The sequence below is a fragment of the Artemia sp. Qi Xiang Cuo genome, chromosome 3 (genome assembly GCF_049724085.1).
Source record: "Artemia sp. Qi Xiang Cuo chromosome 3, ASM4972408v1, whole genome shotgun sequence".
Classification (NCBI taxonomy): Eukaryota; Metazoa; Arthropoda; class Branchiopoda; order Anostraca; family Artemiidae; genus Artemia; species Artemia sp. Qi Xiang Cuo.
In genome coordinates, this window is record NC_142796.1 from 42422959 (window position 1) to 42442607 (window position 19649).

At 34.7% G+C, this 19649-nt stretch overlaps 1 protein-coding gene across 1 annotated transcript in view; it reads right to left on the reverse strand.

The window, feature by feature from the left end:
* Positions 1 to 7198: 7198 nt before the first annotated feature.
* Positions 7199 to 19649, reverse strand: part of LOC148954117 (sterol carrier protein 2-like) — a 112458-nt gene continuing 100007 nt past the window's right edge. The window contains exons 9-10 of the mRNA XM_089085927.1: positions 14445 to 14668; positions 7199 to 7539 (exon numbers count right to left, since the gene is read on the reverse strand). Coding sequence (XP_088942053.1) covers positions 7358 to 7539; positions 14445 to 14668 — 406 coding nt within the window. The 3' untranslated portion in view covers positions 7199 to 7357. The remainder of the gene's footprint in view (positions 7540 to 14444; positions 14669 to 19649) is intronic.

Consider the following 19649-nt stretch of genomic DNA (forward strand, 5'->3'; position numbering starts at 1 on the left):
CATTACAAGAATCAAACAACTATACTAAAGGTTTTATGAAAATTCGAGAAGGAGTTTTACTTAAAATTTAACTTAAAATGAATTTTAAAATTTTGTCAAAGTAAAAAATTTGAATTCAATCTAAAACAGTTAAATTTTTTTTTTACTCAAAATGAATTTGAATTTAATTAAAAATTTAACATATAGAGAGGGACCCACAAAACAATTCCAATCAGGTCCCACACGTAGTCGACCCAAGTCTGCTAGTCCACTGCCAAGAAGAAACAAAATACCAGGGCCATATAACCATAGCTATAATAGTCACAAAACTAGAGGCGCATAGGATTATGGCAGTCCAATTTCAAAGCCTCGTATAAGTATTTTTCAAGTTCTCGAGAAAATGATGAAATCGGGATTTTTTTTATGCTTGCAAAGATAAAAATCAATGAAGATTTAGTAGTTCGTCAGTAGGTTTTTCGGAGTCCGTTTACCCTGTCCTTGCTGCTCAATTTTCCGCCGGGAAAAAAACTATGCTTGGTGATTCCAGTCGGCACTATATTTTGGCTGTTGAAACAACTCAAAACATGGTCTTAGTTTTAATTCTGATTAAAGTTTTGTGATGCTAGGTTGTACCCCAGAAAAAGTTTGAAATGCGTCATTGGACTCACTGTGTAAGAGCAGTGGGATTGATCTCTGCTTGGTAATACGGAATCTAGAGTTCAATCTCAGCTGCCGCAAGGTCCGGAACATGCATTAGCATATCCAAATCATCAACCAAAAAAGTAAAAAATAAGAAGAGCTGACATTGGCGATACTGGGAGAGGTTCATCTTCAAGTCAAATTCCATTTTGTTTAGATACTAGGTTTTGGCAGAGGGCAGCCACGAGGAACTTATTCGACAAAATATTCCCTGTTTTCATTTCTATTTTGTGGGACTTCGGCTTTACATTAGACAAAACATACTTCTCCTTCTTACGATAGAAACAGTGACGTATTTTACTTTTTTAACTCTTTTTATTTCAGCTTCCAAGCAGAGATGTCATTCGTTTTCGCCGAATTTCTTTCGGAAAATTGAATACGAACAAATTTGGGGAACCGGCTTAGATACTTTGAAGAGTAGTATGAGCTTGTTTACGAGGTATATTAGGTATTAGCTTTTCAATATTGTATTGTATCCACAGACATTGAATACAGTCTGAAATTATGCGTATTTTTACTGTTTTGATAATATCATATCAAACAGTTTGAGGTACAGCAACTTTCCCCTAGGGGTGGGGGATTTCCAGGAAAAAGGTTTCGCAGAGGGGATATCCGCCATAATTTGGAAAATAATCAGAAATTAAAGTGTTTTTCAAATGAAAGTATGCTAGGGAGAATTTTTCAGGGAAAAGGGCCATCAAACAGTTCGTGGTAGAGCTTCCAGTGGGATGGGGGATTTCCAGCAAAATATTCCACAAAGGGGATATCCGACATGGTTTGAAGAACAATCGGAAATGAAAGCATGCTAAGGCGAATTTTTCAGGGAAAAGTGCTGTAAGTTACGAAATTTACCCATTGTTTACGTATAGTATTTGTTAATGAGTCCGCAAGAAATTTTCTTGATGGATCCTAAGCAAGGATGAAATTGTCCTGAGGAAAAATTTAGAAGAGGGGGAGGATATTTTACGTGGGACAAACTTTCCTTAGAAGAATTTTCTGTGGAAAGAGACAAATTTCCACAGAGGGAAGCTGAATTTCTCGGCAATGTTTAAAAAACGATCAGAAATTGAATAAAAAAAATAGTTTTTTCGATTGGAAGTAAGGAGCAACATTAAAACTTAAAACAAGCGGAAATTACTCCGTATATGAGGCGCGTTGCCCCCTCCTTAATACCTCGCTCTTTACATTAAAGTTCGACTTTTTGTCTTAATTCTTCAAGAACAACTCCTGAAACACAAGGGCCACTTAGTTAGAATAAGAAGCTTTTTCAAAAAATATAAAATACTATAGCGTGAAGAGCGAGGTATTGAGGAGGGAGCAAACTCCCTCATATACAGAATAATTTCTGCTCGTTTTAAGGGTACTTGTATGATATACCCCTGCAGCTCAAGAAGTGAGGTCAGGTTAATTCTAATAAACAAATATGATAAAAATATAATACTTTGGAAACAAATTTCTGCTATACATTTGCACATTAGGGGGAGGGGAGTAAAGTACAGTGGGTCTGCATGCAAAATGTGCTAGCTAAAATTATTCTGATAGTATGAAGTAAGAACTGTTTTCTGACTTCACACTGTACAAATACTTTACCCCTCCCCCCTCCCCATCTAATATACAAATATATAGCCCAAATTATATATTTATCATCTACTCTGTCAATTCTCTTTGTCTTTTGTTACGCTAAGTTGAAAGAAATCGGTTTACAGTGCGTCAATGAATGAACAACTTGAGCTGCAGAAGGTATATCATACAAGTACAGTTTTAAGTTATAATGCTGCTCCTTACTTTCGGTAAAAAAAAACTCGCTTTTTTATTTAGTTAGTACAAGGAATCTGGTCAGGTTTAAAGCGGTAATCCCCAAGGAGAAAATGGTTCAAGTGATTTTCGTCACCGACAGCAAATGAAAACCATTCTCTTTGACAGGGGATTTATAAGAGTATTTTTCAGTTGGAAAAAACCCGAAAATCCAAGTTTTCGATAAGTACTTAAGGATTTGTAAGTTTGTGATCAATGGCAAAATTGATTATAATAAGCTGTATTTAAGACAGGGTTACTACCTTTAATTTGCTAAAAATTAAATTTGCCAATACAGTCATATACGCGGCATTGCCGAGCATCTTGTAATACGACCTCAAATGCCTTCGATAAACCTTTATAATCGATGATCCCTAAACTTATAAATCCTCAAATCCTTTCCAAAATTTGGAAATCTTTTAACTTCCAAAACAGTTATTTAAAAATGCCAAAATATCACAAGAAAATGAAAAATCACAGTCAAAATTTTGATTAAGGACAATTTACTAAAATCCTGAATATTCTTCGGAGTAAATTCACTAAATAACAACATAAAAAGTCACTTGTGAATGAATTAAGAAGTATATCTATAGTTGCAAAAAATAATTCTGAATGAAAATTTGGACTGCAACTTTTTTTTTTGCAAAATTTGGTATTGTGAAAAAGCTTCCTTACCAAAATACTGATCACCCTACGACTGGCTTTGTCAAAACGGTCGGGTTCGTTCAATGTCTTTTATACGACCGAATTCATATCACCAGGCAATTAGAAAATTACGGCCTGTATACCAATAATCAACCATTTTACCACTAAGTTGTGTCTAAATTTCTATATCTTTCTATGAAACGGGTTTCCAGGAATAGCATTCTTCTGAAGAGCACTATAAATGGTGGAGCAACGTCTCACAAAGCTATTTTTCAAGTGCGAGGTGTCTCCTCTTATTGGTCCAAGCGTACTATATTTCTGCATATTTTCGCATTGGCTTGGCAAGGGGTAGTAGAAGTAGAGATAACAAGTCGGAGGGAGGGTAGTAGATGTACTTATGGAGGAAGTACAGTGGATGTACTAATACAGCAATGGACATTACACCAAATCTCTCACTGAGACACCTAAATAACCCAGTTCCTACTAAAACCGGCCTTTGAGACCTTATTTCAGGTGACTTTTTATGTATGTGCACCAAGGACCTGTCCTCGCTCGCTCAGGATCTGTTCCAATAAAATGATTCCTCTTTCGAATTTCTAAAACAACTGGTACGATTCAATTATTTCTGGAAAAAAAAACAACAACAAAAAAAACCCATCAGTTTGTTTGTACCATGTTCATGCCTGTTTACCTCACGGTAGAACGCTCTGCTAGATCTCACTAAATGCTGTCTGAGAAATTTATTACCTTTAGAAGAAATACTGACGTAGTTACACGCGTCATTTGTATTTTTCTGCCCCATAGTTTTCCAGGTCAATTTTATCCGCATCACCATAGTTTATTATAGTTACTGGCCTTGCTACATTAGGGGCTGTCAGAGTCTATTATTTCATAGTTTTGGCTATTTCATGGTCTTTCTCGTTTTTAATCTAGTTAACGGTTTTGGTTTCTTTTCTTCTTATATTTCATTGCTGCACTTTGTTTTCTTCATTATGCGCTAAAATAAATTACTGTTATAACACAAAGGGTGCATCACAGCAAAGAGTTCACATAGGTGGGAATTTTCTTACACCTTTTTTCTGACGATTGAAACACAGACATGTAACATGTTCAAATTAACTCGTTTACTGCATCTTCTACTCATAACTTTGGCACGCTCATTGCGCCTTTTCTTCCATTTGGTTGAGAGACAAGCAAAACCGGTTGCTTAGGTCTGATTCTCTATTACCACTGACTGCCACCATTGTTGCTAACTGCATATCTTCTTAATTAACGCAATCCTTTTCTATGTTTTCTGTATCTATTCAGGTAATAAATCTATGACTGCAAGTAAGAAAATAAACATAACTGACGAAAACAGAAATATGTGATCAAGTAGTGAGAAAAAATATAAGAAAAAATCCCAGCTTTACATTTGACTCGAAGCCTATGTTAACTTTTTGACATAGACAAGCAGAAAAGTCAAATAATTTATGTTGAAGCTCAATTTTTTCATAATCATTTATTAAGAGTAAAGCCAACAAGGGGGTGAAGCCAAATTAGGGGTAAAACTATAGGTTGGTGGTAAAGCCAACGAGACAAAACTGTCATCCGTTACACATTGTCAATAAACAGAAACGCTATAACAGAAACGCTGGAGTCTATAAATTAATCAAACAGTTCGTGGTAACGAACTGTAAGTAAGGAGCGACCCAGCTCAATAGTAGCCGAAACTCTAAAAACGGAATTTTGATACCAATGGATACAACAAGATTATAGGCTTTTTATGCTGATTTCAAATATATAAATTTCATCAAGTTATTAAGTTTTGTCTTATCCATCAAAGGTTACGAGCCTGAGAAAATTTTCCTGATTTTCGAAAAAAGGGGGAAAACAGCCCTTAAAAGTAAAATAATCTCAATGAAAATCACACCACCAGATTCAGCTTATTAGAGAGCCCTAATGTACAGGTTTCAAGCTCCTACCTGCAAAAATGTGGAATTTCGTATTCTTTGCCAGAAGAAAGATCAGGGATGCGTGTTCATTTGTTTTTTTATTCTTTTTTTTCCAGGGGTCATCGTATCGAACCAGTGGGCCTAGAATATCAGGAGAGGGCTCATTCAAACAGAAATTAAGAGTTCTAGTGCCCTTTTTAAGTGACCAAAACAATTGAAGGGCAACTAGGCCCTCTCCCCGCCCTTTTCCCTCGAAAATAATCTGATCAAAATTTTGAGATAGCCATTTGATTCATTATAGTTGAAAGGCCCAATAACTATGCCTTTCGGTATAACATGACCCCCCGAAGCCCCAGGGGCAAGGTCTTTTAGTTAAAAAATTTGCCCATAGTATCTGTTACAGGGATGTAGACATACATTTTCGGGTGGGGGGAGGCAAATTTTCTGCTGTGGGTTTTTCCATGGAGAAATTTTTCCTGGGGAGGGAAGTTTCCAGGAAGTGAACTTGTCAGGGGAAGTTATACACTGGGAGAATTTGCCAGAATTCTTATACAAAATTATTTTTATATGTCTTGCTTTCTCTTTTCCGTCTCAGTTTTACGCGCAGAGTGGTTAAAAGTAATTGCCCGGGGTAAATTTTCACCGGGATTGAATTGTCTAGAGGATATTTCCGTGGGGAGGGGGTTACTCCGTGGAAGTGGGGAAAAAATTCCTGGTATTATTTAAAAAACGATCAAAAATTAAATAAAAAAAACACGTTTTTCAACTGAAAGTAAGGAGCAATATTAAAACTTAAAACGAACAGAAATTATTACGTATATAAAGGGGGTTGCCACCTCCTCAACACCTCGCTCTTAACGCTAAAGTTGGAATTTGTCCAACTCCTTAATAATGACTCCTGAAACCAAGGGCCGTTTAATTAGAACAAAAAGACGCTTTTTTAAAAGTACTAATAAACTTTAGCGTACAGAGCGAGGTGTTGAGGAGGGGGCAACCCCCTTTATATACGTAATAATTTCTGTTCATATTAAGTTTTAACGTTGATCCTTACTTTCACTTAAAAAAAAACTTTTTTTTATTTAATGTCTTTCATGGTCGTAAGGTTACTTTAAATGTGTTTCTACAAACATTTTTACATTGGTTGGCCAACCGAAGCCTTTTCACTTGCTTAAAATTTATTTTGAAAAGTTAGTCAACAATCGGTATCTCGATATCAATCGGTATCAGCCTCTTTTTCTTCTATAAAAAAAAGAATAGCAAATGCAGAGGCGCGTGAACAAAAAAAATTGGACATACCCAGGGGAGAAGGAATTTACCGAATTTACCCCCCCCCCCACACACAAACCGGTTGAGATATTTCTCTGACTCGTAAATTTCTCCTAAAAACTAAAAAAAAATGATAAAACTTATCTTAAAAATCTTTCCAGCTAAAAGAACTTTACAACCTAGCGATTAAGGTTGTAATCGCTAAGCACTGCAGTGAAATTTTGAATTTTTCGGATATTGATAAATTTTAAAATTTGTTTTGAAAAACTAAAAACTAAAAAAAAATCTAAATTAAAAAATCTGAAAATTAAAAGATCCAAAATTTCCGAATTAAGAAGCTTGATCGTTCAATAGCAAATTATAATTTAAAAATGCGTTTACAATGGTTCATTTCAATATCCAGAATAACTTAGGACTAACCAAGTTACAAACATCTTTCGTGCGACAAAATTGACCCGAAAATTACTAAAGAGATGAATTTTAATTACAGATCTCTGAGAACAAGAAGTTTGAATGACAGAATTTAAAATACTTCTTCTAAAAATGAATACACAACGTTCTTTATAATTTGCAGGGGAGGGCATCCGATTTCAGAAATCACGCACATGAGATGGTGCACACCAAGCGACGCTGAACTCTGCGGCATATCTGGCGTTCTGAGATGCAATCAGCTAGTGGAAAGTCGGAACTCGCTCAATAATTTTTAATTTAGCTCATTGACAGGATGGATGAACCCGCGATAAAATGGACGAAGTTTGACAAAAAACGCGAAAGCCTTAGTTTATAAGCAGAAACACAGCTGCTGAACCCAAGCTATAAGCGGATGTCAGCTGATGCTAGCTTATACGACTAATTTGACCATAGCCTTAAAAACAAGGAGACAGAGACAACCTGGTATATTAAAAAAAAAGATTATCTCCAATATTCACAATAGATGAACTTCCATTTCACTCTTTTTATATACTAACTAAACCGGCAGATTAACAAAAGACATTTACAGGTCCCAATTGAAATACAAAGCAAAAAAAAAAAAAAGAAAATCACAATTTAGCCTTTAAAGTTTCCTCGGCCTTGTTCTGAAATTCTTGGAGCTTCATAGCAAGTCCCATATTTCCCTGGATTTTCAGCTTTCCCTGGAAAAAGGCTTTTTGAGAGTTAAGTCGACCTGACATCAGTTCAAGCAAATCTGAATCGTCCATGGTAATCGTCACATCAGGCTTTGCTAGTAAAAATAAATAATATATAAAAAAAGAGATTTAGCAAGGGAAATTAAATGAAGTCAATTTTTCCCCATATTCTAGATACCCCAAGTGGCGGACAATGGTGAGTAGAATCCAACTTAAGTGCATCTTACAAATAATACCCCATCTAAATACCCCAACAACAGAAATTGATGATTAAATCCGCAACTTGGGTCCCTTTTACAAGTAAAACTCCAAGTAAAAATAACCCAAGAGGCGACCAATGGTGAGTAGATTTCCAGCTTGGGAGCATTTTAAAAACACATTTAAACCAATTAGCCAGGCAATACATCTACACGAATCGGTTAGGCAAAAAAAAAAACAGCCTACAAAAAAAGCCTACAAATGAGCCCCCCCCCCAATCAAGTACACTCCCAAGGCCATATACAGGAGGTTACCGAGTTTATCCCCCCTCCTCTCTGAAATTCTGTCCGACCCGTAAAATGTAGCAAAAATACATATGCGTTTAGTAAACATTTTGTACCCATACCCCCCAAAAAATATCCTGGATATGCCCTTGGATACCCTACTAGTTACTCTAATTATTGACTCTCCATAAAATTCAGTCTATTTACATCTTACAACTACCCACTGACTTTCTATTAATTAGTTCTAATTATTTAATTCTTTGAATTTCGCCGTCATGTCTAACACTATAAAGATTCTGATGTTTGACCAGCCAATTTTTATTTTCAAACTATAACTGGGCTATATACAGCACAAACAAAGATTAGTCCAGCTCCGAATATGAGCTAGCCACCTCCATTTCCTCACTGTCACCAGCTTTTAGTAAGTAGGTAGGGGAGAGGGCAGAAGCTTTGGGGAGGGGGGATAGAGAGAGAGAGAGAGAGAGACCTGAGCTTAAACTTGACCCTCTCTTTATAGGACTCCTGGTTTCCCATTTTTAAAACGTAGGAGCTGAAAAGCGTAAATCCTTTTATAAAACAGAAACCAGTGGTCGCCAAATTTTAAGCGACTGAGCCATTTCTTACAGCTCATAAGCCTTAGTGGGAGCTTCCCAACAAAGTAGTAAATCCTACATGCTTTTAATAAATTACACACTTATTTATTACCTTTAAACATATATTGCTCTCGATCGTAAACCAACATGAATGAAAATTAGATATTCGGCTTAGGGACAAAAGGTCAAATATTAAGCAAGTGCTTTTAAAGATAGGTAACTTTGAAAATCAGCCAGGTCGGTGTCCATCGCAGTGTTGTCTTCTTCAAAATTTTGCAAGATTCAAGATAAAAATTCATCAGCATCAGTTTCTAAAAGGAGATGTGACGAAATGTGCAAGAGTCGAAATGCGTTGAAAGCATTGATGGAATTATGTTTTTCAAGGCTGAAAGAGTTGCAAAATATTCTATGTTGTTATAAGGAGGCTGTGAAAATCCTTGCTTGCTCAAGTTGTAGGTAAAAAAAAAAAAAAATGCAGGGATCTAAAAAGTTTTAAGTTGTGAAACCTCGTGCAAATTCATTTATTCAACTCTTCTACAACTGCAGTTGGAGACATTCGCGCAGATGGAATGTATGACATTATCTCACCTTATGTTTTTAAAATCGTAAATAATAAATCCGCAGCTTTAACTAATTTATCAGCTTCGTAAGGTTTTTTTTTAGCAATAGTCTTTGAAGCGCGAAAACATGCCTCAGTTGCTACTTCGTTGCTGTCTTATTTTATAGTGAGTATTTAATTGGGAAGAAAATGATAAGTTTTTTTTATGGAGCCAGTGACGTTCACTAGTTCTATACCACTCTCTACGGCTATAAGGTCGAGAAAGCTCAGAGATAAAGGTTAAGATGGCTAGGACACGTTTTGTGGACGAAGGATGACACACTGCCAAAAATTGTCCTTTTCTGCCATCCATCTACCGTCAAACAAAAAGCAGGTGGTATTCCCAAACGGGGTGGGAAGATATTGTAAGAAAAGAAACTGGGACTCCTTGGGGATATGTATAGAAGGGATCTTTGAATAGGTTGGGGGAGGGAGGAGGAGCAACCGTAGCTATGGTGGTGCCAGGCGGCTTGATGCTGCAGTGACTTGTTAGCAGTAGTGATAGCGGCTTCCACTGGAACCAGTTTGTAATGACGCGTTGTACATATCCGAGGGAAGCTCTTGACTACTGCTCCTACTAGAACCTGCAAAAGGTTCAGTGATGCAGACCAAACTTTCGTTTTTTCACTTGTTTGCCAAAGACTGTCGCAGATGGGTGATTCATATCCGTAGGTGGTGGAGCGATCAACTTGCATATTGCACAAAAGTTTCTTCATTAGTTGTCTTCCTAGTTTTGACGATAAAATTATCCATGTCAGTTGACGCTTATTGGTCACATTCATATTTTTAATGATTATTTAAATAAGTAAATAAATAAAATCTAAAGACAAACTCAAAATATCGGAAATTCAAAAAACGAACACCACGAAAAATTAAGAAACAAAAATGTGAAAATATACACAAATACAAATAAAAACGAAACAAAGTAGAAATTTATGTAATAAGTATATTTTATAATCGCAATTTATAATAGCCTTATAAAAAAGTTTTAATTGACATTCCTTCTTGTTAGTCAAGGACCCACGATTAAGAAAGATTGCTAGAAAATAGTTGCCAGGCTTCAACGAGCTAAAGTAGGTTTGAATATGAAATCTAGGGCAGAAACAAGCGCTGAAAACGAATATCTGGTGGCACATTCAAAATTCCTTGCGCCAATGGCAAAAAAGGCGTATCTGCAGAAATCGAAAAAAAAAAAAAAAACAAAGATTGGGTATATTTTTAGTCTGGGGAGCTTTTTTGAGCATTTTTTTCTGATAGAAACTTCTCCGTATGGGCAATTTCAGATACAATTCCACTAATGAGAGCTTTTAAGATTAGAGGGGGATTATTATCTCTCCACTCTAGTTTTCACGTTTACCTTGTCTTAATTTGCAATTGCAAGTATTAAGAACTTACGAGTTCTCCAACTGATCGACATTACGTGAAAAGCCTATACTCTGTGAAATACTAATTATTTTTCAAGTTCTCTCCCCACCCCCCCCCTAATTACCCTGATGTGACCCAGATCTTTCTACGCTTGGACACCCTCTTTGTGCTACACGTATTCACCTAGCGCAAATTTTAAGGTAGCGCTACTTAGCAATGCGATCTCATTGCACGAACGCCAATGTCATCACTTCGTTGATTAATTAAAAAAAAAATTCCAAAAAATAAGTTTTTCAAAGAAAAGTAAAGGTCGTTTTAAACTTAAGCTCAGCAGATACAAATACCTGTTAAAATTCAAACTCAAAACGACCAAAAATTACTATAAAGGAACCCAAAACGAACAGAAATTAGATAAACGATCATAGCAAAAAAACATACAACAAGTAATAATACAAATGAATAAACAGATCTTAAAGCGAGTAATGCTTAGATTGAATATGAAAATCAAGCTTAAAACGAACAGAAATTAAGTAAACAATCAATGCAAACAAACATAAAATAGATATTAATGTAAACGAATAAATAAATCTTAAAACGAGTGAAACTTAAATTGAATATGCAAATCAAGCTTGACACGAACAATAATCACTACAAACAAGAGTTTGAGTATCACCTCCTTCTCTCACTGTAGAAGTCTAAAACCTACTGCGTCATTGGCGCTTTACTGAAAACCAATTTTATGACAAATATTTTCTTTGGTACTTAATATTGAAAATAAACGTTAAAATTAGAGTAAAATTTTGAAGTGATGAGCTTTCAGCAATTAATATTATTATGCATCAAATATTCAGTTTAATTTATTAGCTCTTTCTAAGGTTGTTCAAGGCGAATATAGTTTCACTACAAACAAGAGTTTGGATACTGCCCCTTCCTTAACTGGAAATAAAAACCAAGCTGCGTTATTAGCGCTTAACTGAAAACGAATTATATTACAAATATTTTCTTTTCCAGTTCTTACACAATTGAAAATATGAATTAAATTACAGTGAAATAAATTCTTGAACTGATGGATCTTTCAATAATTAATATCATTATACATCAACTATTCAATTTGATGTTGTTTATAGTATAAACAACATCAAATTGAATAGTTGATGTATAATGATATTAATTGTTGAAAGATCCATCAGTTGAAGAATTTATTTCACTGTAATTTAATTTATATTTTCAATTGTGTAAGAACTGGAAAAGAAAATATTTGTAATATAATTCGTTTTCAGTTAAGCGCTAATAACGCAGCTTGGTTTTTATTTGCAGTTAAGAAGGGCGTATCCAAACTCTTGTTTGTAGTGAAACTATATTCGTCTTGAACAACCTTAGAAAGAGCTAATAAATTAAACTGAATATTTGATGCATAATAATATTAATTGCTGAAAGCTCATCACTTCAAAATTTTACTCTAATTTTAACGTTTATTTTCAATATTAAGTACAAAAGAAAATATTTGTCATAAAATTGGTTTTCAGTAAAGCGCCAATGACGCAGTAGGCTTTTCCAGTTCTTACACAATTGAAAATAAAAATTAAATTACAGTGAAATAAATTCTTCAACTGATGGATCTTTCAACAATTAGTATCATTATACATCAACTATTCAATTTGATGTTGTTTTTACCAGGGCCGTAACCAGGATTTTTGTTCAGGGGGGTTTTACTAATTTTTGACTTTTTTTTTTGGGGGGGGGGGTTTACTAATTTTTGACTTTTTGGGGGGGGGGGGTTTACTAATTTTACTGATTTTTACCTAGGTTTTACTAATTTTCGACTTATTTTCGAGTCGGTCAAAAATTTCGGGGGGAGGGGTTCAAACCGGGTACTCACTGATTGTTTATTTAATTTCTGTTCGTTTTAAGTTTCATTTATATTTCATTAATAAAATATTTTTTTTGTTTTAAGCTTTATTTTTATATTCAATCTAAGCGTTACTCGCTTTAAGATCTATTTATTCATTTATATTATTGTTCGTTGTATGTTTTTTGGTATGATTGTTTATTTAATTTCTGTTCGTTTTGGGTTTCATTTATTCTTTAATAGTGATTTCTGGTCGTTTTAAGTTTGAATTTTAACAAATATTTGTATCTGCTGAGCTTAATTTTAAAACGGTCTTTACTTTTCCTTGAAAAACTTATTTTTTGGAAAGTTTTTTTTTAAGTAATTTTTGTTCGTTTTTTATTGCAAAATGTTTCAAGTTTTAAAAAATTCCTTATTTCAAAAACAAACTTAAAAAAAAAATAATCAAATGTTCATCAAAGTATTAAAACTGGTATCAAATTAACAATATCAAAGTAAAAAAAATGGGTTTGTGTCAACCTCGGAGTTTTTATTATCTTATGTTTGAACTATTTTTAACAAAACGGCTATATCAAAACTTTTATCGGATAGGTTTGGGGAAAAAGGGCGTGGGGGGGGGGGGGGTTTCTAATTGCCCTTCGATCTCTTTTGACTCTTTAAAAGTGAACTAGAACTTCCTATTTTCAATAAAATGATCCCTCTCTGAAGTTTAAATGAGCATCCCTTCTATAAGAACCATATAAATCCCCAGAGTATAACTTACAACGCCTGTCCCTGGGTCCTGGGGGGTTGTGTCGACCCCGGAGTTTTAATATATGATGGTTGAACTATTTTTAACAAAATAGCTATCTCAAATTTTTATCTGATGGGTTTATCCATCCGATAAACCCAAAGGCGTGGAGGGCGGGAGGGGCTAGTTGCCCTTCGATCTTTTTTTACTCTAACAAAATGAACTAGAACTTCTATTGGACGAAGTTCTATCGAGGCTAGGATTCAAATTCTGTGCACTTTAATTTATTCCAAGTGGCTTCTGTTTTGATGCCACTAACGGAAGGGAGTTGCAAAGGTGTTGTCACCTTCCTGTGCAGGCCCAATTTCTCTGTTCCTCCCCCTTTGAACATAACTCTAATGCAAGTAGAGGAAAGTTGGTTTCTGGTGTCACCACTTAGGTACGTTTTAATAATGTGCAGTTAGGAAGCTAGATCCGACTGTGATCATCATTTTTTCTTTTCTCTCTCAGTACATTATTCTGTTTCACATTTTAAGTTCAAACCTCTCATCTAGGTCGAAAAAAAAGAAAATATAGCTGATGACGTCATCGATTGTGCGAATTAGGTGATATCTCCTTTGGCGCACAAAATTTTCGTTGCGCCCGCCTATATTCGTTTCAGCAACCAATTCTGGTACTGATAGATTCCTCAAACCTTCTTTAGCTCGTTGAAGCCTGTGATGTTAGAATTTCGTTGGCTGGGTTCCTGACTATGTTATAAGAAAGCCTTTAACCATTACAGGTACCCGTTGTTTCGATTTTTCGAAAGCGCAATACATATGGTACCCATAGCGACCAAAATTTAAGTCATTATGCATACATAGGAAGCACTGCTGACGGGATTCGATTATGCTGCCAATTGTAATCCCATTTTGCGAAAGGGCAAATAAAGATAAAAAAGGGCTATTTTGTGCAGTGAGAAAAAAAAAACACAAGATATATAAAATGGCCCAATTTTTGAGAGAATGCACACAGACTGAGTGGCACATGCACGGGTAACTAGTTCTATTTTTTTCTTTTTTGAGAGTCATAGGAAACACTTTCCTACAAGCTACCAGTAGCAGGTGATCAAAAGTTTGGCGACAAGGCCGTATCCAGGGGACGAGGGCACTGGGTTTGAACCCTCCTCCCATCCCGAATTTTTCCGAATCAAGTCGTCAGAAACTTAATAAAAAGTGCATATAAACAAGTTTTTGATGTGCTTTAAGTTTTTTGTAAAACCCCCGAGCAAAAAACTGGATACGCCCTTGAACCATTGGCATAATTTCTGGATTTAATCCCGTCCTTATATATCAGCTTCTAGACTGTATCCAAACCAAATATATTAAACATAATAAAACTTACTTTTTCCGTTTATTGTGACTGACCCCTTTCCATTTTTAGCATCAACAATCCACATGGCCTCTTTACCATTTGGGCCATTTCGGACTTTGAAAGCATATATACCATTGATCTTCTTGACAAGGTTCGCCCCATCGGCCTCTAAGGCTTTTTTTATTTCTTCGAAAACATTCGCACAAATGAAGTCCTTAGTATCTGAGTCAGCAACAGTCATCTCGGCGGTTGAGCTTTAAAATGATAATTTATTACAGCAATGCCAGAGATATATGTACCCCCTGAGGGTTTACCCCTGGGATTTGGTAATTGATCTTAAGGTGCAGGTACTTTTAATTTGCTAAAACAATATAAAAAAAGATGATGATTTGGGTGGTAAAATCTGGAGGACATAGCTTATGTCTATGATGACCATAGGTCTAATTAGTTACTAATTAAATAATAGACCCAATTAATTTACTAACTACAGAGCCTGTCAGACGACATGCATAAAAACGAGTAAATGTTTTTTATTCAATGTATATATATATATATATATATATATATATATATATATATATATATATATATATATATATATATATATATATATATATATATATATATATATAATATATTTATATACATATATGAATGAATGTATTTTATACCCATCAATGGAAAAACAGATGGAGCACAAAAAAGAAAAACAATCATAAGCTTGTACCTCAAGGGGCAAATATCTTAAGCCAAGATGACAAGGGAATATATTTTCAGCTAGCTAAGCTATTTCCGAATCCCATCTACTTCCCGTACGGAAGCACCCAAGTCTGTGGACTCATGGGGCAAGTATCTTAAGCCAAGGTGACAAAAGAATATATTTTCAGATAGCTAAGCTATTTCCGAATCCCATCTACATCCCGTACGAAAGCTCCTAAGTCTGTGGACACGTAGCTGGAGTCAATGATCTTTCCCCACAAAAACTTTAAACTACTTGCTTTTTTTCGGTCAAGGCCGTAGAAAGCTTCAAAATCGAAAAGTCGAGGATTTCCCAAAGTATGAGACCTTGAAGCATTCTACCACCGACACCGTACAGGCTAGTGTTTTTTGGAAAAGTCGCCTTGGATCTAAGCGAAGTTCTAAGCGAATTTTAGCACTTCCGATTCTCCGGCGAGCTATTAAAGTTTTAAACAATAAAATTCCAAGGCCCAACTGTTTTCTGTCATGTTGCACTCTACCGCCGGTTTCCTCTGCAGCTTTGATGCCTCGCATCTAGGCCCTAAAGTATCCCTTAGCAACCTTAGCAGGGGTGTATCCAGGAGGAGAGAGGATACCGGGTTTGAATTCTCCCCCTAAATATTTCTCTGGATTGCAAATTGGTTGCAAAAATTCAGGTAAAAAGAATATTTCTCCTAAAAAACTATAAAATATCTTCTCGACTCATAAATTGATCTTAAAATGCGGGTAAAAATGTTTACCCCCTCTCCCTCAGAACAAAAAATTCTTTGGTACCCCCCCCCCCCCCCCCACACCGAAGAAATAATCCTGGATTAGGTCCTGATTTGAAGTATAACCCTCAACAAAAAAACGAGTTTTGCTGTTAAGACAGTTAATTCAAAAGGTTTTATTCAGAGAAACTGTTTTTGTAAAAATTGGAAATTAGTTGAAGGACAACAATAAAGGATTTCTTCTATAAAAGACCTTGCATGCATTTGTTTAAGCATGTTAACAGTTACAACAGAACATAATACAAACAGATCCTTAAAAAAGGTCGGGTAAGATACACCATCAAGGGTACCTACAGCTTCAGATTCAGGATTGTTTCAGCCCCACAAAATATAGAAGAATCTTGCCAATATTTTCCATTTGTATAACTGAAATCCATTATCTATTCTACCCTGACCTTTTTTTATGAAAAAGATTATTATAAAAAGTATTGCCAAAAACTACGGCAGATTGAAAACTTCATCTGAATATTCTCAAGAATTCTAAGTACTCCTAAAATCAACAGGTAATGAAACCAGGTACGTAAGGAGGAAGAAGGAAGGGGGTTAACCCCCTCCTTCTTTCTTTCCATTTTCTGTCCTTCTTGTCGCAGTTCCTCACAAAACAGCATACGTTACGCTTTTGTTTCATTTTTATGGATGTTGTCTAACAATATCAACGAAATTCATAAAACTTTATGCAAAAATCTATACATTAATTGGCATGAGTTGTTCTCTTAAGCTGCTAAGCCCCGGACCCTTCAGTTTCTTAATGATTATACTGATCTTTTACAAATTGTTAAAAATCCTCCTAATTATAAACTGACACATTGTCACTGATCACTGTAACTCGAAATAGTTTTATTTATAATTAATAACAGCGATCAGAGCCGTTCCTACGGAGCGCAACCGAGTCAGCTGCCCCGGCCACCACACCTGAGGAAGAGAGTCGCGGCTGGGGGATTGCCTACTTTGACCAAAATTTTCACTCTGCTTCGGCTTTTTTTGCTTATATTTGAGTTAGGCGGGGGGGGGTGTTGTTATGAATTTTTCCCTGGGCACCACCAGCCCTTGGAACGGCTCTGACAGCAAGGGTTCAGCCTGTGATTTCAATGACAAAGAAACTTAATTTCATTATCTTTTTGAATGTAAACTTCATGAAAACGAAAGGATTGAGATGTAGACCAAATTACAAGACTTTTCGGTGATATATTTAATTAAGGTTATTTTGAGGTTATGTTTAATCTTAGATTTCAGTGGTACATGTGATTAAGATTATTTTTAATATTAAGGTGTGTGCATATATTTAATATTAAAGTTATTTGGTATATTAAAGAAGCTCAGCATGCAGTTTTAGTATATTGGAACAAAACAAAAACAAAACTGGATTTTGTATGAAGTTTATTCTTCTCTGTCTCTCTTCCAGCTTTTTTATCATTCCTTTTTAGTCGATTTTGGCTGTCTCGTCGTTTTTCAATTGTGTCTTCTTTTTGAGTGCTGAACTTAGTGGTAAAATTTGTAAATTCATTTTCAGTATTAATGATACCAAATATTTGAAGCTTTTCATCAGCTGTTCAGCAAGACTTTTCCTCCCTCCCCTCCTCTTCTAGATTTTGAAAATACTGTTTTTTATACATTTTAATTGAAGAAGGTCTCTTTTTGATATTCTCACGAAAAAAAAAAAAAAAAAAAAAAAAAAAAAAAAAAAAAAACACACAATAGAGGTATAAAAAAGAAACAGCACACAAAATTGCAGGAATGAAAAAAATTAATTTCTCTAATGTTTTTTTCTAACTCTTTTTTCTTCTCTTAGCTTTTTTCCTTTTCTGCCCTTTTTTTTAGAGTATTAATTAAAAAAAACTTTCCGAAAAATAAGTTTTTCAAAGAAAAGTAAAGGCCATTTTAAACTTAACCTCAGGAGATACAAATACCTGTTAAAATTCAAACTAAAAACGACCAGAAATTACTATTGAGGAATAAATAAAACACAAAATGAATAGAAATTAAGTAAACAATCATAGCACAAAACATACAACAAGCAGTAATATAAATGAATGAATATATCTTAAAGTGAGTAATGCTTTGATTGAATATGAAAATCTCGCTTAAAACGAAAAGAAATATTTTGACATTAAAGTATAAATGAAACTTAAAACGAACAGAAATTAAATAAAAAATCAATGCGAACAAACATACAATATATATTAATGTAAATGAATGAATAAATCTTAAAACGAGTGAAACTTAAATTGAATATGCAAATGAAGTTTGAATCGAATAAAAATAACTACAAACAAGAGTTTGGGTATCGTCTCACTGCAGAAGCCTAAAACCTACTGCGTCATTGGCGCTTTACTGAAAACAATTCTTTGAAATATTTTCACTTTTGTAACTTTAAGAAATCAAAAATTATTTAAGATTTTAGGGAATAAATATCAGCATATGTATATTCAATTGACAATGCACATTTTTTTTTTCAGTAAACACATTTGATTTCTTTTTCAGCAAAGTACAAATTATATTCTGGCTTTTAGAAAGCATAGGGGTTTTAAAGCCTACTCACATTAATTTATGCTCGTTTTGAGATTGAATCTGCTATTGATTTTAATTTTTGTTTGTTTTGGGTCTCATTTATTTATTGATACTGATTTAAGGTAGTTGTATGCTTGGTAGATTATATGATAGTCCAGACGCCAGGTTTTGAAAATGTGAACCATACCACGACGGAATGGGGCAGCTACGAGAATTAGCCTACCCTCCACCCCCTAAATTGACCAACCGGATTCAAAAATACCAATGGCACTTGCTTGCGAGTGGTGAAACACTCCGAAACTTGACATTTTATTATATTACGTTTTCAGTAAAGCGCCAATGACGCAGTAGGTTTTAGGCTTCTGCAGTGAGACGATACCCAAACTCTCGTTTGTAGTTATTTTTATTCGATTCAAATTTGATTTGCATATTCAATTTAAGTTTCACTTGTTTTAAGATTTATTTATTCATTTACATTAATATATATTGTATATTTTGTTCGCATTGATTTTTTATTTAATTTCTGTTTGTTCTCAGTGTCATTTATACTTTAATAGCAAAATACTTGTTTTCGTTTTAATCTAAATTTTCATATTCAATCTAAGCAATACTTGCTTCAAGATCTAATTATTCAATTATATTATTACTCGTTGCATACATTTCCTAAAGAATGTTCTTACAATGTACGGTCGTTTTGGGTGTTATTGATTATTTCATAGAAATTTCTTGTCGTTTAGAGCTGGAGTTTTAAAAGTCATTTGTATCGCCTGAGCTGAAGTTTAGACTTGCCTTTAATTTTCATCTAAAAACCCATTATTCGCAAATTTTTTTTTTAATTCTATTTTGTCAATATTCTATTTCAAAAAGTTTCAAATTTTTTTTGGCATGGGGGGGGGGGGTGCTTACTGTCCGATTATTTTTTACTTAAAAAAACGGATCTAGAACTTTAAATTTAAATCGAATGAGGCTTTTTTAAAAGTCTCTACGATTATTTCTTTGATAAAAACCTTATGTATGAACAATATACAGCTTACATAACTTGTGGACAGCGATTGACAACAATGAATTTATTGAAAAAATAGCTCCAATAAGGGGGTTTAGACCATTTCACTAGCTGACACAAAGCGATCACGGCTATTTGGAATTGACCTTAATAGGAATTTGTGTGCCAAAGCAATTTTGCATCTATCATAGAGTATGTATTTTAACCTAATAATTC